This window comes from Ornithorhynchus anatinus, chromosome 11, assembly GCF_004115215.2.
Source record: "Ornithorhynchus anatinus isolate Pmale09 chromosome 11, mOrnAna1.pri.v4, whole genome shotgun sequence".
Classification (NCBI taxonomy): Eukaryota; Metazoa; Chordata; class Mammalia; order Monotremata; family Ornithorhynchidae; genus Ornithorhynchus; species Ornithorhynchus anatinus.
The window spans coordinates 57,289,629-57,314,667 of NC_041738.1; the positions used below are offsets into that span (position 1 = coordinate 57,289,629).

The 25,039-nt window shown below is 57.0% G+C and overlaps 1 protein-coding gene across 3 annotated transcripts in view; it reads left to right on the forward strand.

Moving 5' to 3' along the window:
* Positions 1-25,039, forward strand: part of TBKBP1 (TBK1 binding protein 1) — a 28,118-nt gene that overhangs the window by 827 nt on the left and 2,252 nt on the right. Inside the window, exons 1-9 of one of the 3 annotated variants that reach the window (XM_029076068.2) lie at positions 96-372; positions 5,720-5,916; positions 6,058-6,153; positions 6,472-6,576; positions 7,715-7,898; positions 9,153-9,328; positions 9,495-9,556; positions 23,414-23,532; positions 24,217-24,866. In XM_029076068.2, coding sequence (XP_028931901.1) covers positions 324-372; positions 5,720-5,916; positions 6,058-6,153; positions 6,472-6,576; positions 7,715-7,898; positions 9,153-9,328; positions 9,495-9,556; positions 23,414-23,532; positions 24,217-24,866 — 1,638 coding nt within the window. In that variant the 5' untranslated portion in view covers positions 96-323. Of the gene's footprint in view, positions 1-95; positions 373-5,719; positions 5,917-6,057; positions 6,154-6,471; positions 6,577-7,714; positions 7,899-9,152; positions 9,329-9,494; positions 9,557-23,413; positions 23,533-24,216; positions 24,867-25,039 lie in introns of those variants that run through there. The other 2 variants (XM_029076069.2, XM_029076071.2) reach the window with 2 other exon arrangements.

The window sequence follows — 25,039 nt, forward strand, 5'->3', positions numbered from 1 at the left end:
CGTCCCCGGTCCCCGTCCCCCGTCCCCCCAAGCATCCTCGTCTTCGTCCTCCTCTCCTTCTCCTCCTCCCATCTCCATCTCCATCTCCACCTCCACCTCCACCTCCATCTCCATCTCCACCTCCATCTCCACCTCCATCTCCATCTCCATGGGAAGACCCCCGCCGTCCGGCCCGAGCGCTGTCCCGAGGAGCGGGTCCCGGGGCCAGAAATGCTCCGTGTCCGCAGAGCGCTCTGCCGCCCGCTTACTAGGCGGGGAGCGGCGCCCGGGGGGGCGGGGCGGAATGATGCGTCGGGCGCCTACTGTGTGCTGAGCGCTCTACTATGCGCCTCCTCGGCAGGGACGACGATTCCGACCACTGTCTCCTGATGGGTATTTGCAACCCGGGGCTCTGGTGATGGGACCAGCTCGTCCCGGAGGCTCAAAGAGGGGGGCTTCTTTCTGGAGAGGGTGTGAAGCTGGCTGCGGGCAGGGAACGCGTCCGCCGACTCTGTTGTTATAGTGAACCCTCCCGAGCGCTTAGTACAGGGCCCTGCCCCCCGAAAGCGCCCGACGGCTACCACCCATCGACATCGGTCGATGGGCTCTGCCCCCCCGAAAGCGCCCGATGGCTACCACCCGTTGACATTGGATGACGGGATGCAATATCAGGGGGAAATGATGGTGTGTCTGGACCGTCGTGTGGGTTAAAGCGCCGCGAAGGGTGATTATTGTGGTGTTTGTGTACCGCTTACGAGGTAATAATAATCGTAACGATGGTATCTGTGAAGCGCTTCCTACGTGCCAAGCACCCTTCTAAGCGCAGGGGGGGATACAAGGCCATCAGGGTGTCCTACGTGCGGTTCACAGCCTTAACCCCCATTTTACAGATGAGGTGACGGGCGCAGAGAAGCGAAGTGACTTTCATCCGATAGTATTTATTGAGCGCTTACCATGTGCAGAGCACCCAGCTGATAGGTGGCGGAGTCGGGATTAGAACCCACGACCTCTGACGCCCAAGCCCGTGCCCTGGGCTGGTCCCATCAGGAGCTCACAGCCTATACTGTGAGTTTTCCTTATCGCAGGGTTTATCGGGAATGTAACCCACATGGGAGAATTGAGTATTTAATGCATCTCCCGTGCACAGAGTATTGTAATAATAACGGTAATCACGGTATTTGTTAAGCGCTTACTAGGTGCCAGGCACTGTACTAAGCGCTGGGGTGGGTACAAGCAGATCGGGTAGGCCACGGTCCCTGTCCCATACGTGCAGGGCAGTCCCTTGAGCCTTACTAAAGTGAGCGCTGTACAGGTGTGGGGACTGTACTGGGTGCCTAATATATGCAAGAGCACTCTATTGGGTACTCACTGTACCCTCTAGACTGTAAGCTCGTTGTGGACGGGGAAATCTGGTCTGTCGTACTCTCCCACCCACTTAGTGCAGGGTTTGGCGCACAGTAATCATTCAGTAAATACAATTGTTTGATTACTGAGCACTGTACTGGCTGTCTACTGGGTTTAGGGCACTGTGCTCGGTACTTGCTGTGCCGAGCACTACTGAGTGCAGAGAGCTTTTTAGGGATTTTGTATATGGGAGCGTGGACTGGGCACCTACTGTTGTGCTGGGCACTTTCCAGGCACCCGGGGCTGTACTGAGCACCCACTGGGTGCCGGACCGTCTTCCGGGCCCCTACGATGTACATTTCACCTACTCTGTCCATGTACTGGACTGAGCCCGTGTGAACGTGCCGCAGAAGTCAAACATGTGGTTTTGCAGAGCTTAAATCTAATGGGCGAGAAAAGTTAATCGATTGTATTTCTCGAGAGCACCTACTGGGTGCAGAGCACTGTACTAAGCGTTCGGAAGAGTACGCTATAACGGAACTGATCCCCCCGCCCCCAAGGAGCTCAGAGTCTAGAGAGGGAGACAGATGTTAAAATAAATTTCGGCTACGTACGTATGTGGCGTGGGACTGAGGGTGGGGTGACTAAAGGATCCAAATACAAGGGTGATGCGGAAGGGAGAGGGGATACGGGAAATGAGGGTTTAGCTGGGGGAGGCCTCTTGGAGGAGATGCGATTTTAATAAGGTTTCGAAGGTGAGGAGGGCGATCGTCTGTCGGATAGGAAGGGGGGAGGGAGTTCCAGATGTGATTTTAATAAGGTTTTGAAGGTGGGGAGAGTGATCGTCTGTGGGACACAAAGGGGGAGGGAGTTCCAGGCCAGAGGCAGGACGTGGGCGAGAGGTCAGCGGCGAGATAGACAATATCGAGGCACAGCCAGTAGGTTGGCGTTTGAGGCGTGAAGTGACGGCGCTGGGTTGTAGTAGGAAATGAACGAGGTTAGAAAGGAGGAGGCAAAGTGATTGAGTGCTTTAATGCTGGTGGTGAGAGGTTTCTGTTGATGCAGAGGCGGATGGGCAATCACTAGAGGTTCTTGAGGAGTGGGGGATATGGTGGACTGAACTTTTTTAAGAAAAATGATCCGGGCAGCAGAGTGGACGGAGAGACAGGAGCCAGGGAAGTCGGCGAGGAGGCGGGATAGGAAAAGTGCTTGGATCAACATGCAGTTTGGATAGAGAGGAAAGGGTGGATTTTTAGCGATGTGGTGAAGGCTGAACCGACAGGATTTGGTGACAGATTGAATATGTGGGTTGAATGAAAGAGATGAGTCGAGGATAATGCTAAGGTTACGGGTTTGCGAGACGGGAAGGATGGTGGTGCCGTCTACAGTGATGGGAAAGTCGGGGGAGGGCAGGATTTGAGTGGGAAGATGAGGAGTTCTGTTTTGGTCGTGTTACGTTTGAGGTGTCGTCGGGACATCGAAGAAGAGATGGCCCGAAGGCAGGAGGAGATGCAAGACCGCGCAGGAGAGAGCTGGGGGCTGGAGACGTAGATTTGGGAGTCATCCACATATAGTTGAAGCCATGGAAGTGAATAAGGTCTCCTAGGGAGTGGGTGAAATAGAGAATAGAAAGGAACCCATATCTGACACACACCAGGTAAAAACGGAAGATGCGGATTATAGCTAGCACAAGTAGTTAATTAAAGAAACAAACAAACAGATAAGACTCTGAGGCAGCCGAGGGGCCAATGGGTGGCCTGACCCCGGGGCGGGGTGGGGAGTGGGGCGGTTAGGTAACGATGGGATGGGAAAGCACCGTGGCTTAGTGGAAAGCGCTGGAACTTGGGAGTTAGAAGATGTGGGTTCTAATCCCAGCTCTGCCACTTGCCTGCTCTGTGACCTTGGGCAAGCCACTTCACTTCTCGGTGCCTCAGTTGTATGTCAGTGGTATAACAATACCATTATTATTATTATTATTATTTATTATGGAGTTTCCTGTCGAGAATGGTGGGTCCGGTAGACTGCAAGCTCATTGAGGGCAGGGAATGTGTCTGTTTATTGTTAATAATAATAACAATAATAATAATAATAATAATAATGATGATGATGATGGTATTTGTTAAGCACTTACTATGTGCCAAGCACTGTTCTAAGCGCTAAGGTAGATACAAGGTAATCAGGTTGTCCCAGTGGGGCCCATAATCTAAATCCCCATTTCACAGTTGAGGGAACTGAGGCACAGAGAAGTTAAGTGACTTGCCCAAAGTCACACAGCTGACAAGTGGTGGAGCCCATATTAGAACTCATAACCTTTGACTCCCAATTGTGATATTGTATTCTCCCAAGCCTTTATTGATAATAATAATGATGGTATTCGTTAAGTGCTTACTCTGTGCCAAGCACTGTTTTAAGCGCTGAGGTAGACACAGAGTAATCGAGTTGTCCCACACGGGGTTCACAGTCTTAATCCCCATTTTACAGATGAGCTAACTGAGGCACAGAGAAGTGAAGTGATTTGCCCAAGGTCACAGAGCAGACAAGTGGCGGAGCTGGGATTAGAAGCCACGACCTCTGACTCCCAAGCCCGGGCTCTTTCCACTGAGCCACGCTGAGTGCTCTGCACACAGTAAGTGGCTCAACAAAAACAATCGACTGACTGGTAGATATATTATCTCCCCAGCAGTCACTTGCCAACTTATAGAAATTAATGGAAAGAACTCAGAGCTGGGAATCAGGAGTCCCAGGTTCTAATCTCGGTTTGGCCATTTGCCTGCTGGTGTGACCTTGGGCAAGTCACTTAGCTTCTCTGGGTCTCAGTTTCCTCCTCTGTAAAACTGGGGGTAAGATGCCCATTCTCCCTCTCAGACTGTGAACCCTATGTTCGATCTGCTTGTATTTACCCCAGTGCTTAGTACAGTGTAGTGAGCACTTAAGAAGTACTACAATTAACTATTTTGTTATTAGACACAGACTCATTCAGGCCCACAGTTGCACTCCACAGGCTCACGTTCCCATAGGGCACACACCCTTAATTAAATAGAGGTATTCGTTAAGCGCTTCCTCTTTGCCAAGCACTGTACTAAGCGTTGGAGTTGAGACAGATCATCCAGATTGGACACAACCCCTGTCCCACATGGGGCTCACAGTTTAATGGGGAGGGACAATAGGTATGGAATCTCTATTTTACAGAGGAGGAAATGAGGTACAGAGAAGTGAAGTGACTTGCCCAAGGTCACACAGCAGGCAAGCTATAGAGCTGAGATTGTTATTATATTGGCATTTGTTAAATGCTTACTATTTATTGCTATTTATTGCTATTGTTTTTGTCTGTTCATCTCCCCCGATTAGACTGTAAGCCTGTCAAAGGGCAGGGACTGTCTCTATCTGTGACCGATTTGTACATTCCAAGGGCTTAGTACAGTGCTCCGCACATAGTAAGCGCTCAACAAATACTACTGAATGAATGAATGCGCAAAGCACTGTTCTAAGCAGTGGGGAGGATACAAGGTTATCAGGTTGTCCCAGGTGGCGCTCACAGCCTTAATCCCCATTTTACAGATGAGGTAACTGAGGCACAGAGAAGTTAAGTGACTGGTCCAAAGTCACCCAGCTGACAAGTGGCTGAGGCAGGATTTGAACCCAAGACCTCTGACTCCCAAGCCCGGGCTCTTTCCACTGAGCCACGCTGCTTCTCATGGCCCATGAACAGGCCATTTAAGAACAGGCCCCTGGGGTCATCCACTCATCCCAAACCCCAAAGTTTCCCCATTGCTCCTGGTTCCCGATGGCCAGAGGAGCGGGCGGCCCCAGGGGTGGGAGCGGTGGGGGCCAGAGGGAAGCTGCATGGACACACCAGGGCTAGAGGAGGGGCCGTTTCCTCTTCCCGGCCCGGGGAGCGGAGCGGGAAGAAAGCAGGATGTGAGGCTGGGCAGGAGCGGCCGGGGGAGCGGGGCCCACGGCCAGGAAGCGGCCGGCCGACCGAGGAGGAGGGAAAGGTTTCGGACCTCGGTTTAGGGGCCGGAGGGTGGGTGGGCGGGTGGAGGGGAAGGGGATGTTGAGAGGGAAGTCTGTGGGGGCAGGGCCGAAGCCCCAGGGGCCTTCGCCGGAGTCGGGCAGCCGGGGCCGTGGCCAGGCTATTTCCTGGTCATCTTCCCGCTCCACCAGGCCGGGGTTGGAGGAGGCCCGAGTTGGGAGAGCCTCGGGGTGGGGAAGCCCGGGGGTGAGGAAGTCCGGGGGAGGGGGAGCCCAGGCCTGGGTGGGAGTGGAGGAGTCTGGGGACGGGGAAGCCCGGGCCTGGGCCGGCTTGGAAGGATGATGCACCGGTAGGCCGGGCCGGTCCCGGCTGAGCGGTCCCTCCGTCCCGTCCCCCCCGCCCGGCCCGGCGTCCCCCCCGCAGGCACCATGGAGTCCGTGTTCGGGGATGACGTCCACGTCCTGAGCCGGGAGGCGCTGAGGCCGGAGCTGGCGGGGGACATGTGCTCGGCCTCCCACTTCGCCCTGGTCACGGCCTACGGAGACATCAAGGAGCGGCTGGCGGGGCTGGAGCGAGAGAACGCCGCCCTGCGAAGACGCCTCAAGGCCTATGAGGTCAAGGTGGGGCGGGGAGGCCCGGGGGCCCCATCTGGATCTGGGAGAGGGCCGAGGGGGGACGGGCAGGGGCTGGGCCCGGTCCGGGGGGTCGGCGGGGGCGCCGGTCCGAGCGTCCGTGGGGCCAGACGGTCTGCCGGCCCCCAGGACCCGGTGATCGGGATGTTTGAGGACGACGGCAGCTTCTACGAGCTCAAGGAGAACGTCAGCTTCCAGCGGCAGCTCAACCAGTTCCAGCACGAGGTGAGCCTCCCCGGGCCCCCGACCCCCTCCCCAGCCACCGCTCCATCCCCTCCGCACCCCGGCCCACGCGGGACCGGGCCCACCCCCCAACCCCTCCATCCTCCAGCCTGCTCCCCCTGCCCCTGCCCCGGGTCGGGTGGTCCCCCGGTGGGCTCCGCAGCGGCCCCCCGGCTCCTCCCCAGAAGCAGCCGCATTTCCCCTGCCCGCGCGTGCGGGCCGCCGGGTGGGTGGGGCGGTGCAGAGCAGAGCCAGAGCCGCGTCTGGGCCTCCAGCCCCCCGCAGGCCGCCGCCACACTGACCCTGACTGTGGGCCCGCAGCTGCAGCAGCACAGTGAGCGCGAGGACCAGCTCTGCAACCTGGTCCAGGCCTACCAGAAGCTCAGGGAGGAGAAGAGCCAGCTGGAGAGCGAGCTAGCCGGCATGGTGGGCCGGGGCCGGGGGGCCGGGGGGGCGGCTGGCGGGGTTGGCGGGGGGACCCGGGACCGAGTCGGGGTGGCTGGGACAGCGTAGACTGTAAGCTCTCCGTGGGCAGGGATCCGCGTCCGTATTATACCGGACTCTCCTACGCGCTCGGGACCGTGCTCTGCCCGCGGTGAGGGCTCAAGAAGTACCACCGGTCGGTTGTGTGATGGTGACCGCGGAGGTGTATTTATAGTAGTGTGTGACTGGAATGGAGCGTTACCCGAAACAGGGTGCGTGAGTATGTATGGCTGACTCTGGGTCTGTGTCACACTCTCTGTGTATGTGTGTGGGTGTGTTTGTAGTACTGTGTGACTGTGAGGTTGAGTTACCTGAAAGCGTGTGTTCGTATGTATGTCTGTCACTGGGTCTGTCACACTGGGGGGGGGGGGCTGTGTATGCCTGGGTCAGAAGTGTGTACCTATGACAGAGTAGAATGGCGGTGTGTTTGTGGCCGTCTGTGTATCTGTGGCAATGCGTTCCCGTAACAGCGTGCGTGAATGTCTGTGTTGCGCTGTGTGGGGGTGCCTGGGACGTTAGCGTGTACCTATGACAGTGTGTGTGACCGATACTGGGTCTGCCTCACGTTATAGTTGGGTGTCTGACCATGACAGTGTTACTGTGCCTGTGTGAGTCCATAACAGTGGGTTTGTCACTGTATGGGTCTTTGTGTGTGTTCGTGGCCGACTGAGGACGTGGCTGGGTCTCGGAAATAGGTGTTTGGAAATTCATTCATTCATTCGATCGTATTTATTGAGTGCTTACTGTGGCAGAGCACTGTATTAAGCGCTTGGGAAAGGACAATACAACGGTAAACGGGCAGATTCCCTGTCCACATCCTCCAAGAGGTGAGGGAGAGGGTTTACGCGACTATCGGCTCGTGGCGGGGAGGGAACCTGCCTACCAACTCGGTTCTATTATCCTCCCCCAAGCGCTTAGTACAGTGTTCTGCACCCAATAAGTGCTCAGGAAATACAATTGATTGGGGGATAGTGAGTGGGCAGCCAGGGAAGCCTTGCTGCTAAGCTGAGCTCTGCCCCTCCTCCCCGCCCAACCCATCCTGTGCCCCCCTTATCCCCCCAACCCCCGCCCCTCCCCGTAGCGGGCACTGGTGGAGACGCACCTGAGCCAGATCTGCAGCCTGGAGCAGCAGCTACGCGACCAGCAGACTGAGAGCGGCTCCTGCCCCAGCCTCCCCAGCCTCCCCAGCCTCAGCCTCAGCCCGCCCCTGCACAGCTCCGAGCTGCACTACCTGTCTCTGCACGGGCCCCCCGGGCTGGGCCACGGTGAGTCTCCTCCAAGAAGCCTTCCCTGACTACGCCCTCCTCTCCTCTTCACCCAGTCCCTTCTGCGTCACCCTGACTTGCTCCCTTCATTCATCCTCCCTCCCAGTCCCCCAGCACTTATGTCTATATCCGTCATTTATTTATGTATATTGTCTGTCTCCCCCTAATTGTAGTATTCTTTTAAGCACTTACTATGTGCCAGGCACTGTACTAAGTTCTGGGATGGATACAAGCAAATCGGTTTGGACACTGGCCCTGTCTAACCTGGGGCTCAGAGTCTTAATCCTCATTTTCCAGATGAGGGAACTGAGGACCAGGGAAGTGAAGTGACTTACCCAAGGTCACCCAGGAGACAAGTGGGGGAGCCGGGGTTAGAACCCTGGACCTTCTGACTCCCAGGCCCTTGCTCTCCTCTAATAATAATAATAAAGGTGGTATTTGTTCAGCGATTACTATGTGCCAAGCACCGTTCTAAGCCCTGGGGTAGATACACGGTAATCAGGTTGTCCCACATGGGGTTCAGAATCTTAATCCCCATTTTACAGATGAGGGAATTGAGGCCCAGAGAAGTGAAGTGACTTGCCCACAGGCACAAGTGGCAGAGCCGGGAGTGGAACCCATGACCTCTGACTTCCAAGCCCGGGCTCTTTCCACTGAGCCACGCTGCTTCTCACTGGGGGCAGGCGATGCGTCCGTAGGGTGGTCTCCCAAGGGCTCGGTGCGGTGCTTGGCACACAGTAAGCGCTCAATAAGTACGAGTGAGTGAATGACTGAGTCCAACGCCCCCCCCCCCCCCCCGCAGCTCCCGAGCCCCTTCCCGGGGAGAGCCCCGACGTGCGGTACCCGTCCTGGCCGCCAGGGGGCCCCATCGCCCCAGCCTTGCCTCTCCTCGTCCCGCCCGGGGAAGGGGAACAGGCGGCTGGGCCAGGAAGTGGCTCCTCTGGGCCACCGGCCTCCCTCGCACCCCCTGGGCAGCCCAGGCTCACCCACCCACCCCCCTCCATCCCTCTGGGCAGCCCCCGCTCACCCCGGCCATCCCCACTCATCCCCCTTGGCCCAGGAAGTCCCTCCCGTTGTCCCACCTCGGTCCCTCCTGTTGCATCCTGAATCCCGGTCCCTCACTCGGCGCAGGGGTTGGGGGGCCGTTGACCATTGGGGAATGAGGGGTTGGGGGGTTGCCCTCTGCAACCCTGACCGCCCCCCTCCTTCCCTTCCTCTGTCCCTCTCCCCGCCTTCCCCTGCGGCCGCCCTCAGCGCTGGACCCGTCGCTGGGCTGGCAGAGAGCAGGCGGGCTGGAGGCCGCCGGCGAAGTGACCCTACAGAGGCTGGAGGTCGCGCTGGAGGGCGCCCAGCACGAGGCCCGGGCGGCCCAGCGACGGGAGGAGCAGCTGCAGGCCGAGCTGAAGCAGCTCCAGGACACCCGGGCCCAGGCAAGGCCCAGCCGGCCGCCGAGGCGGGGGGCGGGGGCCGCGCTGGGGTCCGTCCCCCCGATGCCGCCCTGGCTCCGACCCTCCACCCCGGGGTCTGGAGCGGGGGACGGGGTGGGCGGCGCGGCCCCCTGCGGGGCGTCTCACTGAGGTGTCCTGTGACCCCCAGGACTTGGCCTCCAACCAGTCGGAGAGGGACATGGCGTGGGTGAAGAAAGTCGGAGATGACCAGTAAGTGCCCCCAGCGACTCCAGGCGGGGGCAGATCCCCGTGCCTGCCGGAACCAGGGACGACCCCCAACCTCGGGCCTTCCGGGGCCGGGGTGGGGAGGGGGCCGGAGAGGAGGCCCCAAGAGTAAAGAAATGCACGCCGTGGAGCCACGCCAGGCTCCGGCTCCCCCAGGGCCCCCAGGCCTGTCCCCAGACCAGACCCTAACTGCCCGTTCACCCTCTCCAAGCGCTGTGTATTGGGGAGGCAGTGGGGCCTGGAGGGACTGGGGTGGGAGGGACCCTTTCTGGGGGTTCTGTGGAGCCTGGGGGGCAGGTGTTAAGAGCTGAGGTTGGGCTATATTTCCTGTGGTTTTGCCTCTTAAGGACAAGTTTTTCTGGTTGGGGTGGGGGTGGGGGCGCGGGCGGGGCCAGGGAGGAGGCCCAGTCCCCTGGCCCTAGCCCCCTCCCCAGGTTGGAAGCGAACAGCTCGGGCGCCGGCGACGCCGAACGCTCAAGCATCCTGGGTGGCTCCCGGCGTGCTGTGTGACCTCAGGCCAGTCATTTAACCTCTCTGAGACAACTCCGAGGACAGCAAGACAAGAGTCACGAGGGGGCAGTCGGGGAAAGTGTTTTGAGATCTTCCTCCGCTCCTTCTGGCACCTCAATTCCAAATGTCCAGGAGGGTGTGGGGAGTGGAGGGCCCGAGATGGGCAGGGTGTCCTGGGTCAATCAGTGGTATTTATTTGCACTTACTGCGTGCAGGGCACTGTATTAAGCCCTTGGGAGAGTACGATATAACCCAGATGGTTGACAGGTTCCCTGTCCAAAAAGGTTGGTGGTGGTGGTCGGGGTAGAGGCTGGGGATGTTAGTCAGTGATAACTGTGGCATTGGTTGAGGGCTTAGTAATATGCCAGGAACAGTACTAAGTACTGGGGTGGTTACAAGCTAATCAGATTGGACGCAGTCCCTGTCCCACAGGGGGCTCACGGTCTTAATCCCCACTTTACAGAAGAGGTACCTGAGGCCCAGAGAAGTTGAGTTGCCCAAGGTCACACAGCAGACAAATGGCTGAGCCAGGATTAGCACCCGGGACCATCTGACTCCCAGACCCGTGCTCTAGCCTCTAGGCCACACTGCTTCTCAGCGTCACCCCACCAGGGCTGCTGGAATCACTGGGGGAAGTTTCTGGAGGGAAGATAGTCTCTGGGTAGCTGAATTGTCCTCATGCCCTGTACCATGCTGCTCCCTCTTCCGAGAATTCAAACTCTGTGCATTTCCATCCCAGAAGCTAAGATGTCCACGTTGGACCGAAGAAGGGACAGCAGTTCTTCCCACCGGGAAACTGAAGCCCGGAGAGGTTCCGGGTCTTGTCGGAAGTCACACGGCACGTTCAGAGCCGGGGCTCCAATGGGGCTTGTTTTTACCTCAGCTCTGCTCCCTTCCGGCTCCTCCTTTCCCACATCCCGCCGCTGGAGACCAAGTGGCCTGGATTCTGGGACCCCAGTATCCCCCAGGGGGCAGGAGCAGTACTAGTAACATTGGTCATGGGTTCTAATTCCGACTCCGCCGCTTGTCTGCTCTGTGACCTTAGGCGAGTCACTTCTCTGTACCTTAGTTACTTCATCTGTAAAAGGGGGATTGAGACAGTGAGCCCCACATGGGGCAGGGACTGTGTCCAACTCGATTTGCCTGAATCCACCGCAGCGCTTAGTACAGTGCTTGGCACGCAGTAAGCGATTAACAAATGCCGTTATTATTATTATTGAGTATTCACATAGTGTAGTGCATTGTACTGTTAATAATAGCCGGGATATCTGTTAAGCAATTAATAATAATGATGGTATTTGTTAAGCGCTTTTTATTCATTCAATAGTATTTATTGAGCACGCTTTTTATGTGTCAGGCACCGTTCTAAACGCTAGAGTAGATACAGGTTAATCAGTTTGGACACAGTCCCTGTTCCACATGGGGCTCACAGTCTTAATCCCCATTTTACAGATGAGAGAATTGAGGCCCAGAGAAGTGAAGTTGCTTACCCAAGGTCCCACAGCAGACAAATGGCAGAGCCGGGACTTGAACCCGGATCCTTCTGACTTCCACTGTACTAAGCATCGGGGTAGCTAGAGTATACGTGGATCAGACACAGCCCCTGTCCCATATGGGGCTCACAGCCTAAGGGAGAGGAAGAATAGAAATCTTCTCATTTTTAAAAGAGGAGGAAACTGAGGCACAGGGCAGCAGAATCACTCGCCCAAGGTCGCGCAGCAGGCGAGTGACGGAGCCGAGATTAGATCCCAGGGCTCCTGACGCTCGGCGCCCGATCCAGGAGGAACTGCAAGTTGGGAGCCCTGAATTTGAATCCCAGTTCAGTGTGCTGTGTTACCTTGAGCCAGTCCTTTGCAATTTCCAGGAGAGGGTGCAGGATAAATTGGTTTGGAAGAAGGGCTGGGCGTGAGGGTAGAGGCTTCTGGCAATTGGAATAAGTGGGGTGGGGCCAGAGGGGTCTTACCTTCTGGGTCTGAGTGAGGCAGATGTGGGGAAGGTCGGCTCCTCTGGGTTTGAATGGGGGCTAGGGAGTTGGAGGGATCTCTGCCCCCCTGAATATGAGTGCTGAGCTAGGCAGTGTGGGTCCTCTAGAAATGTTGGTGTGACAAGGATGAGAATAATGGTATTGACCGCTAATTCTGTGCCACTCACTGTGCTAGGCCCTGGGATAGAGACAAGATAATCAGATGAGACACAGTCCCTGTCCCACCTGGGGCTCACAGATGTTGTATCCCCTATTTACAGTTGAGGAGATTGAGGTACAGAAAAGCAAATGACTCACTCAAAGTCACACCATAGGCGAGAGTCAGAGCTGGGACTGGAACCCGGGGCTCCGGCCCCCCAGCCGCTGGCTCTTTTGGTCCTCCCCGGGCCAGTGGGCAAGCCTCCCTCAGCTCCCATTCCGATAGTCCCACGCCCTTCCGCACGCTATCAGGAAGTGCGTCCTGATGTCTAACCTAAATCCCTCCTGCTGCAGTCCCCAATCCATTCTCTGTTGTTGGGTCAGAGGGGACGTGGCCCGTCCATGCCGAATCCATCTGATCCAGGACATTGAAACTCCATCCGGTTCGTTTCTTCCTCCTCCGCCTCCTCCTCTCCTCCTGCCCTCCCCTCGAAACCCAGAGTGACCTCCTTGTCCATCCCCCTGCCTCCAGGCAGGTGATGCCCAGCCCCTCCAGGACAAGGGGCTTAGAGGCATCTCCCCCAGCCCCCCAACCCGCCCTCCCCAGCTCCCTCCAACCACCTGCCCCCACCCCGGGGGGGGGGGGGCAGCGAATCTCCCAGGCCGTCAGAAAGTTCTACTTTAAGTCTAACTCAGTTCCTGCTTGCTCCATTTTAAATCACAACCTCCCTCCCCCTTTCTCCTGGGGCCAGAAAGGAAATAACCTTGAATGGCCCATCCCCCTGCCCACTCACCCCCGGACTGAAGAATCTGGCTGGGTGGAGGGGGGCCGGGAACCCGGGGTTAACCTGAGAGGAAGCGTACATTCCCCTGCAGGGCCTTTTCTGGGAAATAAACCTCCTTTTGGTAATAGCTACTTTCCCCGCTTAGAGTCCCCCCCCCCCCCACCGCCGCCCTCTCAGAGCCACTGGGTTCAGACACCAGTCTAGGCTGTTCTCTCCCAGGAGCTTATTTCAAACACGCTCCTCTTCCTCCTCTTCCTCCTCCTCCTCCTCCTTCCTCCCCCTCCCACCAACCCATCCCCCAAGCCTCGCTTCCCTTTCGCAAAATCTGTTCAAGAGGAGCCCGAGTATTCAAAGGTTCGGCAACTGTGGGACCAGGGTTGATTTAGCCAAGGTGTGCGTTAGGTGGGGATTGGGTTGTTGGGGAGGTCTGCTGTCGGGGGACGTTACCCAGCGAGCGGTATCGGAGGTAGTATTTTTAGTATTTGCGTTAAGCACCAACGCTCTGTAAAGCACTCTACCAAGTGATGGGCAAGACTATTCTGCTGAGAGTTAGGCCTGGTCCCGAGCCCTCAAGGCCAAGCTGTGGTGGGATGTTATCCGTAGTGTGGATTATCCGCCCGGCACGGTCAATCTAAGGGGTGGGCTATCCTCAGTGTAGAATATCTGTGCGGCATGGTTATTCCAGGAGGCGGACTATCCGCAGTGTGGATTATCTGTGCTCCGAGGTTAATCTAAGCGGTGGGCTATCTACAGTGTGCAGCGTGGCTCAGTGGAAAGAGCATGGACTTGGGAGTCAGAGGTCATGGGTTCTAATTCCGGCTCCTCCGCTTGTCAGCTTGGGCAAGTCACTTCACTTCTCTGGGCCTCAGTAACTTCATCTGTAAAATGGGGATGAAGAGTGTGAGCCCCACGTGGGGCAACCTGATCACCTTGTATCCCCCCCAGCGCTTAGAAAAGTGCTTTGCCAATGTTAAGTGCTTAACAAATACCAACATTATTACAGTGTGGATTATATGTGCGGCATGGTTATTCCAAGCGGTGGACTATCTGAAGTGAGGATGGTTACTTAAGGGTGAGGTTATCCATAGTATGTGTTATCCACATGATCATAATGATAATGGTATTTGTTAAGCACTTACTATGTGCCAAGCACTGTTCTAAACACTGGGGTAGATACAAGGTAATCAGGTTGTCCCACATGGCGCACACAGTCTTAATCCCCATGTTGCTTCTCTTCTCATGCTACTGTTGTTAAGAGTGGGTTATCCACAGTGTGGATTATCTCTGCGTGGGGTAGTTCTAAAATGTGGGGAATCTGTCATGTGGACTAACTGTGCAGGATAGTTCATCCAGAGGGTGGGTTATCCTCAGTGTGGATTATCTGCACAGGTCAGACACCCTCCCCCCCCCCAAATGGTATTTGTTAAGCACTTACTAATTGCCAGGCCCTGTACTAAATATTGGAGGCATGTAAAAGATAATCAGGATGGACAAAGTCCCTGTCCCACATAGGGCTCACATTCTTAATCCCCATTTGACAGATGAGGCCCAGAGAAGTGAAGTGACTTGCCCAAAATCACACAGTAGTCAAGGGGTGGAGCCGGGTTTGGAACTCAGGCCCTCTGACTCCCAGACCGCTGCTCTTTTCGCGCTGCTTCTCGTTCAGGGACCGGGTTATTTGCCGTGCGGATTATTTGCGTGAGGCAGTTCGTCCAGGGGCTGGGTTCTTTTAAATGTCTGGGAGGAGAGAGGGATGAGTTTGGATTTGAGTGAGGGGGATTAACTTTTTCCCCACTGGTTTCCTTTTCTAGTCATACCCCAGTGAAGAAAATCCCTCTCCTTTGCCCTACACCAAAAAAGCCCGAATTGTTTGGCCAAAGAAACCAATAACCTTGATACAGATTTCCATGGCCTTAACAGTTTATTTGCATAAAATTGATCCCCTCTTCTCCCTCCCTGCCTCCTCCTACCCCCAATGTGACCCCGGGAGGGGTGTAAGGGAAGGGTCTCACAGAAACATTGAAAGACACCCCCCCCCCCCGGCCTGGTACTCCACCCCCGATAGTCCCCTCCTCCTCCTTTCCAGTTTCCTGAAGGCCTCCTGGGGCCAGAATCCCCCCACAGTCTCTCTCCCACTCCCCCACCCTGTACACATACACATCCTTGCCCACAACACATCCATATTCCCCTATCCGCCACCACACAAAGACCATCACACGCAGCCTCCCATGAACACACACCGACACCATTAAACACACAGCTCCCTTCCTCTTGCATTCCCCCTCCACCCCCCGGCTCCCACACCCAAGCCCCTTCAAATACACAGTCCCCTTACCCTCACTCCCACAAATGGCAAATGCCATCACACCCAGCCTTACACAGTGTCCCCAACATACATACCCACGCCATCATATATACAACCCCTACTCCCCCCGCACCACACCATCAAGCCCAGACCCCTTACCCACTATCTCTCTCTCGTACACACGGTTGTATATTCATTCACTGTCATATTGACTGAGCACTTACTGTGCGCAGAGCACCGTACTAAGCACCTGGGAGAGTACGATAGAGAGACACATATGTCCCCACCATCACACCCTTCTTCTCGTTCTCCCCCTTGTTCCTCTCTCCTTTTCGACATCCCCAAGTGTAGAGTAACTGCATCTCCATGGTCACAGCTGCCCCCCGCCCTCCCATCCCTGCAAAGCCCCCCTCCTCCTATCCCCTCTAACCAAACCCCAGCAATGCATGTCCGTGAGCTCCCACCCGTGAGTTCCCAGAAGTTCCAAGCCCACACTGAGACGCTTTTGGTGGTGCAGATGGGGTTAGCCCTGGGCGGGGTTATTGCTGTTCAATTCTGGAGGGCTGCTTGGAGGAGGGACCTGAGAGGAGGGGCTGTCCCCGCAGACCGGGCCTGGAGCAAGGCGGGAAGGGAGGGTGGGAGGCGCCGGAGGGAGGGAGGGAGGACCGGGGGTTGTGGGGGGAAGCAGGCGCAAGTGCAGGAGGAAATGCGTTGATGATTGGTTTTCTCTACTGTTACTTCCTTCTTAGGCAAGGGGAGAACGACAGTGCTGGTGAGGGGAGAGTCTGGGCACCCCCCACCCCCATTCATCAGGGAGGATTTGGAGATCGGGTCAGAGATTGGTCGGTGGGGAGTGGGGGCTGGGGGGAGTCTCCTGGGCCCCACCCTCCTCCACCTCTTTCCCCTTCTCCCTCTCCTTATAATAATAGTCATTGGAGGATTTGTTAAGCCCCTTCTATGTGCCAAGCACTGGGGTGGACACAAGATCATCGGGGCGGACCCAGTCCCTGTCCCACGTGGGGCTCACAGTCTAAGTAGGGGTGAGAACAAGAACTGAACTCCTGGTTTATAGGTGAGGAAACTGAGGCCCAGAGAAGTGAAGTGACTCTCCTAAGATCACACAGCAAAGTGACAGAGTCAGGATTAGAACCCAGGGCCTCTGCCTGCCAAACTTGGGTTGTGATGCCCCCTAGGTCTCTGGGTGGGAAAGAAAGTCACTGGGCACCCCTTCCCAGGCTCTAAAAGACGTTAGACCCAGCCAGTCCGAAGTCAGGCGGCAGGGCGGGAAGACTTGTAAGGGGCAGGCCTCCTCCCCTCCTGCGAGTGCGAGCAGTGGATGCTCACTCGCCCCTCGGCGGGCTCCGCAGGGAGCGGCGGGGGGTCTTCTGCCTCCCGTCTCGGCTGTGGCCAGGATGGATGCCCTGGGATGGGATGGGCTCGGACAGGGCCTTCCCCCGGCCTCCACGCAAAGCCCTCGTGGCTGCCTTAAGCCTTCTCTTCTCCAGGATAGAGACCCCCGACTCCCTTTCCGGCCTGACCCGGCCCAGCCCAGACCCTCGGATTTGGCCGAGTCTACCCTCGGGCCAGAACCGCAGTGGGTCGGGGCTTCGACGGCCCTGTCTTTGCCCGGTAAATCCGAGGCGGCTTCCTGGAGGAAGCTGGGGAGGAGGTTTGAGGGAGGGTCCCGCCGGGCATTTGGGTGGGAGGAGGGTCCAGCCTGGTGGCTCTTTTTTAAACTATCATCTCCCAACCATCCTCCCCACACCTCCCCCTCCCGTCCCATTATATGACTGAGCCCAGAGAGGGCAACAACCTGGCCCTAAGGCAAACAGCAGAGGGAGGAAGGAACCAAAAGGAACCCACGGGGCTGCCCCACCCCTCCCTCTTAGCTCCCTCTCCAGTGTTACTTTCTCCCTCCACAAATGTTAGCCTCCCCACAACCTCAGACTAAGAGGTCAATCCAGGCATTCCCCTATCTCTGGTCATGCCCACATCAATCCCTCCCAGTCAGAGGGGACTTTCCCCTCTAGACTACAGGCTCGTTGCGGGCAGGGAACGTGTCTACCAACTCTGTTGTACTGTACTCTCTCAAGCTCTCGGTACAGTGCTCGGCACATAGTAAGCACTCAATAAATGCCATTGACTGCCTGATCCTGGGGAGCCTGGTCCTCCCTCGCTCCCCCACACCAGACTCCCCTTCCTTCCCACCAACTTTCTTTGATGGTGGAGAGGGTTTGGGAGAGAGTTTGTGTGGGGGGGTGGGGGGGGGGGATGTGGTGCCTGTGTATGAATGTGTGATTGCATGCATATCCATGTGAATATGTGTAATGGGGGGAGTATGTGTGTGTGAGAGTGATTGTATGCGAATCTGTGTGGGGTTGTGTGTTGGAGCGTGGTCTGTGGATAAGTACATGATTGCATGCATATCTGTGTGGGTTTGTGTGTTGGGGAAATATTGTATCTGCGTGGGGATGTGTGTTGGGGGAGCGTGGTGTCTGGATGATTGTATGTGTATCTGTGTGGGTATGTGTGTTGGGGGAGCGTGGTGTCTGTGTGCAAATGTGTGACTGTGTGGGTGTCTGTGGGCATATGTGTCGGGGAAGTGTGGTGGCTGTGTGAGTGTGTGATTGTGTGTGTGTGGATCTGGGTTTTGGGGAATGTGGTGTTCTGTGTGCGAGTGTGTGCGTGTCTGCGGAAGGGGTAGTGTGCGTTTCTGTGAATGTGGTAGTGTATGAGAGTGTGATGGTGAGTGAATCTGGGAGGTGATATGTAAGATTGAGGAGAGCATGGGATTGTGAGTGAGCGAGACCAGGAATGTGAAAATGTGTCAGGGAGCGTGTGGGGGTGAGCGTGTGTCCGACTGGGCTGAAAGAATGTGTGGCTAGCTGGGTGTGTGGTGTGATTGTGTGTGTCTGTGTGTTTGTGGCACTATATGTTGGGGTGACTATGGTGTGTGTGACTGTGGATGACACTGTATGTAGAGGAGCATGTGTGTCTGTGTATGTGTGTGTGTGACTGTGACTCTATGTGTGTGTTTGTGTACGTGTGAGAGAGAGCAAGCTGGGTTGCTGCCCCGATTGGCCAGTGTCATCATCGTTTTTATTGTTGTGGCAGGTGTGTGAGGGTGTATGTATGGGAGATTCCTGGGCATTGCCAGGCAAGGAGCCAGGAAGGATCTGCAGGTGAGGAGAGATTGACTCAATCAATCAATCAATCGAAGGTATTTATTGAACGCTTACATGTGCAGAGCATTGTACTGAGAATTTGGAAGAGAACATGGCGACAGAGTTGGTAGACACGACACCTGCCAACAAGGAGTTTGCAGTCTAGTGAGAGAGACGGATATTAAGATACAGATGGAGAGACGGCAGGGGGTAAAGAGAGGTTGTTGTCGGACATGAACGGGGAAGGAGTTCCAGGCCAGAGGGAGGATGTGGGTGAGGGATTGGCGGTGATACAGGCGAGATCGTGGCACGGTGAGAAGTCTCTTGGGGATTTAATAATATTACTAACAATTGTGGTATTTAAGTCCTCACTGTGTGCCAACCACCACGAGCCTGGGAGTCAGAAGGTCATGGGTTCTAATCCTGGCTTTGCCCCTATCTGTGCTGTCTGACCTTGGGCAAGTCACTTTACTTCTCTATGCCTCGGTTGCCTCATCTGGAAAATGGGGATTGAGACCCCCTGTGGGACAGGGACTGTGTCCAACCCGATTTGCTTGTATCCAGCCCAGCGCTTAATACAGCACCTGGCACATAGTAAGCGCTTAACAAATACTACAATTATCATTTTATTATTACTAAATTCTGGGGGGAATACAAGATAATCCGGTCGGAGGCGGTGGCCTATATGATGTCACAGATTAAGGGAGAGGGTAAACAGCTATTGAGTCCCTGTTTTACAGATAAGGAAACTGAAGCACAGAGAAGTGAAGGGACTTGTCCAAGGTCCCACAGCAGGCAAGTGGCAGAGGGCAGTATTAGAACCCAGATCCCTTGACTCCCAGGCCCGGGCTCTTCTCACTAGGCCTCGCTGCTTCGACTTAGGGCAGCACAGAGGGTCCCAGCCTTGCAGGTTGGAGACACCGTGGCTAACGGGGGAGCCGTGAGGTCCGGCAGCATGGAGTGGCCGGTCGGATCCGGAAGGACTGAGAGAACTGTGATGGTTGTAATAATAATAACCAGAATTGTTATTGTTAATAATAATTGTTGTTATTATTATTAAGGCATTTGTTAAGCACTTACTATGTGCCAAGCACTGTTCTAAGTGCTGGGGTAGATACAAGGTATTATTATTATCTAGCCGGTATAAACGTGCAGTTGCCTCATTTGTAAAATGGGGATTAAGACTGTGAGACCAGCGTGGGGCATGGACTGGGCCCAATGCTATTTGTATCCACCCCAACGCTTAGTACAGTGCCTGGAACACTGTAAATGCTTAACGAACACTAGAAGTGTTACTGTTGACTACCCTGCTAGCAGAGCCATACGAGGGGAGGCCGAGAAATAATAATCATGGTGATATTTAAGCACTTGCTATGTGCCAAGCATTGTACTGATCATTGGGATAGAGACAGTATAGGCAGATCAGATTCAATCCCTGGCCCGCATGGGGCACCCAGGTTAAGGGGGAGGGAGAGCAGGGATTGACTCCCCATTTTTACAGATGAGGCACAAATGTGGCCTAGTGAGGATGGGCCTGGGAGTCAGAAGGACCTGGGTTCTAATCCCAGCTCCGCCGCTTGTCTGCTGTGTGACCTTGGGTAAGTCACTTACACTTCTCTGGGCCTCAATTCCCTCATCTGTAAAATGGGGATTAAGACTGTGAGCCCCGTGAAACAGGGACTGTGTCCAACCTGATTAACCTGTATCTACTCTAGCGTTTAGAACGGTGCCTGACACATAATAAGCATTTTACAAATACCATCATTATTATTAATTGCTTAATTATTAATTGACCACCAAGGTCAGCCCCATGTGGGACAGGGACGGTGTCCTACCCGATTCGCTTGTATCCACTCCAGCGCTTACTCCAGCGCCTGGCACATAATAAGCACTTTACAAATACCACAAATAAAGAAGTTGAGTGACTTGCCCAAGGTCACACAACTGACAGGAAGGAGGTGCCCTCCCACGGTCTTCTTCTGCAAGACGCCTGCCATTGCTGGAGCAGAGAGAGGGGCGGCCGAGGTGGGTGGGGGTGGGTGGGGGGCGGACAGCTCGGGGGGGGTTGTCTCTGTCCTCCTGCTCCCCTGGGGGCCTCTGTCCTGACCAATTTGGGTGAGAGGGTTAGGGGGTGGGCTGGACAGATGTGGTTTGAGGTGCTGGGGTGCTGGGGAGAGTGGAGTCAGGGATGTAGCCAGAGGCCGGTGGGGGGGGGGGCGGTTTCCAGGTCCTCAGTGGTGTCCCTGCACCCCCACAATCTAGTACCCCTCAGTGCCCTCCCGTCCCCCAACCCCATGCTTCAGGCCTTCACTGATGGGGGGCAAGGGTGTGGCTGGATGGGGTGCTCCTCGCGCCAGCCTCCCCTTTCTCAATGCCTCAGTTTCCCCCCAAGCTACAAGGCCACTGGTGCCTCGGCCTTGCCCCCAGGTAGATTTTGAGGATCGGGGGTCATGTAGGATTTGGGGATAGGGAGGCAGTCCCGGGTAGGATTTGGAAGCCAGAGGGGGCCCGACCCTGAGAGGACTTGGGGATTGGTGCGGGGCGGGGGGAGCCCCGGGTAGGATTTGGGGATTAGGGAGGGAGAGCCCCAGGAAGGATTTGGAGATGGGGGGCAACCCCAGGTAGGATTTGGGGATCATGGGGAGAGAGTCTTGGGAAGGATTTGGGGATAATGGGCGGGGGGGAACCCTGGAAAGGATTTGGGGGATATGGGGGCAGTCCTGGGTAGGATTTGGGGATTTATGGAGAAGTTCTGGAAAGACTTTGGAGATTGGGGGAGGGCCCGGGAAGGCTTTGGGGGGCACAGCCACAGGAAGAACTGGATCGGGGGGCAGTCCCGGGTAAGATTTGTGGGTCAGCGGGGAGTCGTCCTGGGTAGGTTTTGGGGCTGGGGGTGGGGGGAAGACATGGAAAGTTTTTTGAGGGAGTTGGAGGGGGAAATCCTGGTAAGGATTGGGGGGTCAGAGGGAGCCCCAGGAAGGATTAGGGAACCGGGGGCAACCCCGCCCTAGGCCGGCGGACCTCGCTGCCCTGCAGGAATTTGACTTCAGCTTCGACAGGTTAAAAATAGCACAACCGCACGTGGGTGTTCGCGTACCCAGCCCTGGCGGCCCCGGCGGCTTCAGTGGCCCCGGTGGCCCCAGTGGCCCCAGCGGCCCCAGAGCTTCAGCGCCTCAGCGCCCCAGCCGAGCGAGGGCTGCAGCTCGCTGACTCGTGAGGAGAGGGGAGCCCCGCTTTTCCTGCCTTTAGCTCAGGCCTCTGCCGACTTCCCCTCTGGCTGGGCGCCTGCGCGCGCACACTCTCTCTCTCTTTTTCTCTCTCCCTCACAATATACCCTCATTCCACCGGCCTCCATCACTTTCCCGGCCCTGGACTTCCATCCATCCTCCTACCTAAAAGCTCTCTCACACCACCCTTGTGCGCCCATACGTGCACACAAACCCAGGCGCACACCTTGCCCTCCAGTTCTTGCACATTCTTCTGTGATCCTCGGCCAGGCCTGCTGCTCCCTTCCCACCCCCCCGTTCCTGCAGTTCCTGCACACACGCTCGTACACAACACACACACATACTCACTCGCTTGCTCACTCACTCTCTCACACACACAGCCCCGGGAGCAGAGCGGCAACAGGCCGAGGTCATAGGGTCACATCCTCTCTGTGGCTTTGGGTGCCTTTCAGGCTTGGGGGCTGGGAATACCCGCCCTCCCACCCTCCCGCCCGCCTTCCACCACAGTAGCGTCAGGGGCAGGGAGGAGACCCAAGCGACCTAAGTCTCAGCCCCAACCTCTGTGCCCAAGGGAGGAGCCGGAAGTCCCAGGCCTGAGTTGGGGCTGAGGGGCCAGGTCTGTGCCTCCTTCCATTGGCCTTACGCCCACTCCCGCTCCACGTCCACCATCTTGCAGCCCCCCACTGTTAGGGAACTCGCGTAGGAGCAAGTTCCCTGGAAACATGGGTGTACCTGGTCCCTCCGACCTGGAAATCTGCCCGTGTTGGAACTCAGTGGGTGGCAGGTGCCCATCTACAGGGCCCGGGGGCCATAGGGGTAGAGAGGTCATCCAGGGAAACTGCCCTAAATGGCTCAGGAGAAATACTTCCTCGTTGAGAGGGGCAGGAGTCTCTGGACCACACATCGGGAAGAGGCAGGAATGATCATCTTTATGGCCTGAGCAGAATGGAGGCAGGGGGATGGATGGGATGACCTCTCAAAGCCCTATCTGGTTTGAGATGTTTGTCATTCTGCGGGAGGACGGTCCAGCCCCCCGAGTCACCCCTGACAGACCGCGACCCCCCTGGCCCGGCTGCTCCAGTCATCTTGAGGACCAGAGGTGGGGTCTCCTCTCTGGCTGGATGGCGGGTTCTTTCCTCCAGTTTGGGTCTGGATAGGGAGAGGAGGAGAGACTGGTCCTCTGACCTCCTCTACGCCTCCTGGTTCTGTTGCCATGGTGATGAGCCTTGAAGTCTGGCCCATCCTGAGCGAACAGTGACCCATGGGGTGGCCCCCGATGACACTTTAGAATGCCAGACACCTATTTCTTAACTGCTCCAACAAATGGGACAAACCTGCAGAAAACCAGACCAAAGGCCATCTAATAATATTAAGAATATCGGTATATATTATGCACATACTATGTGCCAAGCACTGTACCAAACACCGGGGTAGGTACAAGATAAACAGGGTCGGTCACAGACCCCATACCATACGGGACTCACAACCTAAAGGGAAGGAGAACAGAAATTTTATCCCCATTTTAAAGACGAGGAAACTAAGTCACAGGTGAAATGATTTACCCGAAGTCACAGAGCAGGCAGGTGGCAGAGCCCAGATGAGAACCTGGGCCTCCTGACTCTTCCCACTAGGCCACATGGCTAAAAATGAGCGTATGAAGGGGACGAGTGTTGGGGAGGGGGCTCCTGCCTCTCTGGGGCTGCTCTGACCGGAGTCGGTGGTCCCAAAGGGTGAACCTGGCCTTGGCCTACACGGAGCTGACGGAGGAGCTGGGCCGTCTGAGAGAACTGAGCGCCCTGCAGGGCCAGATCCTCAGGAGTCTCCTGCAAGACCAGGCTCGGAGCAGTGGTGAGTGTGTGCACTGGGGACGGGGTGGATCGGGGGCTGGGGCTGGGCTGGGGCCTTGGGGTGTGGATAGCGGGCTGGGGGATGGGAATTGGGAGGTCGATTTGGGCTGGGGGAGATGGCGTGGGGGTTGGGAGATGGATGGGGGTTGGGGCTGGAGCACTGGGGTAAGAACAGGGGGTTGAAGGGTGGGGGCTGGGAGTTGGATGGGGCTTGGAGGACGGATTGGAGGCCGTACTGGGGCACTGGGGAAAAGATAGGGGGCTGAAGGGGTGCTGCTGGGAGATAGATGGGGGGCTGGAGGATTGTTGGAGGGTTGGGGGCTGAGGGACGGTTTGGGGGCCAGAGCTGGGGCACTAGGGTGAGGATGGAGTTGCTGGAGGGTGGGGGCTGAAAGATGGATAGGGGGCCTGGGGCTGGGGGATGGATGGGGGGCGGGGGCTGGAGGCTGAGGGATGGATGGGGGACTGGGGAATGGATGAGGTCAGGGGCGGGAGGGAGGTCTCCTGAGGCTATGAGGGCTGGGGGAGGGGTCAGTACGGATGCCCCCATAGGCCGTGTTTCCTTCCCTGCAGGGTGGGAGGAAGTGGGTTCCCATTGTCGTGGGAACCTAAGTTTCCCTCCCTGCCTCGTCCTGACCCCAGCCTGACCCCAGGCCCTGTCCCCTGTCCCCTGTCTCTATTCCAGGCCAGAGGCACTGCCCGCTGTCCCCGCTGCCCCCCACCCCCCAGCGCCACTCTCCCGCTCCCCTGGCCCCGGCCCCTTCCCCTCCCGGTTGCCCCCCGTTGACCTCCTGCCCATCCCCAGGCCCCCAGCGCCGCTCCCCCGGCCCTCTGTGCCCGTCCCCCAGCCCCCAGCGCCGGTCGCCCGCCTCCTCCTGCCCGTCCCCGGCCCTCCAGCCCCGGTTGCCCTCGGCTGGCGACAGGGGCCTGGCGGAGGCGGCCTACGCCAAGCCGAGCAGCCAGCTCGCCAAGGCGGGCTTCCAGGGCCGGCGCAGCTATTCGGAGCTGGCCAACGGGACGGGCTACCCGGCGGCAGTGGCGGCGGCGGCCCCCGGCCCCTGGCTGCAGCCCGAGACCTCCACGCTGCCCAAGCCGCGGACCTACGGGGAGCTGTTCGGCGCCGCCAGGCCCCTCAGCCCCCGGGACTCCTTTGAGGACGCCCGGCTCCACTTCGACAAGCAGTCGTCGGACGAGGAGGAGTGGGCGGTGCCCAGCCCGCCCAGCCCGGACCCGGGCACCATCCGCTGTGCCTCCTTCTGTGCTGGCTTCCCCATCCCCGAGGCCCCGGCCACGTACCCCAGCACAGAACACGCCCAGTCCTGGCCGTCCATTAACGTGAGGCCTGGTGGGGTGAGGGCAAGGACCGGGGGGTGGGGGCGAAGGGCAGGGCCAGGGGCGGGCCAGGGGAGGACAGGAGCCCTGCTCACACCCACCCATTCCCTCAGATTGATCCATTAGTTATTATTTTCTCTTAATGGTATTTGTCAAGCGTTTACTATGCGTCAGGC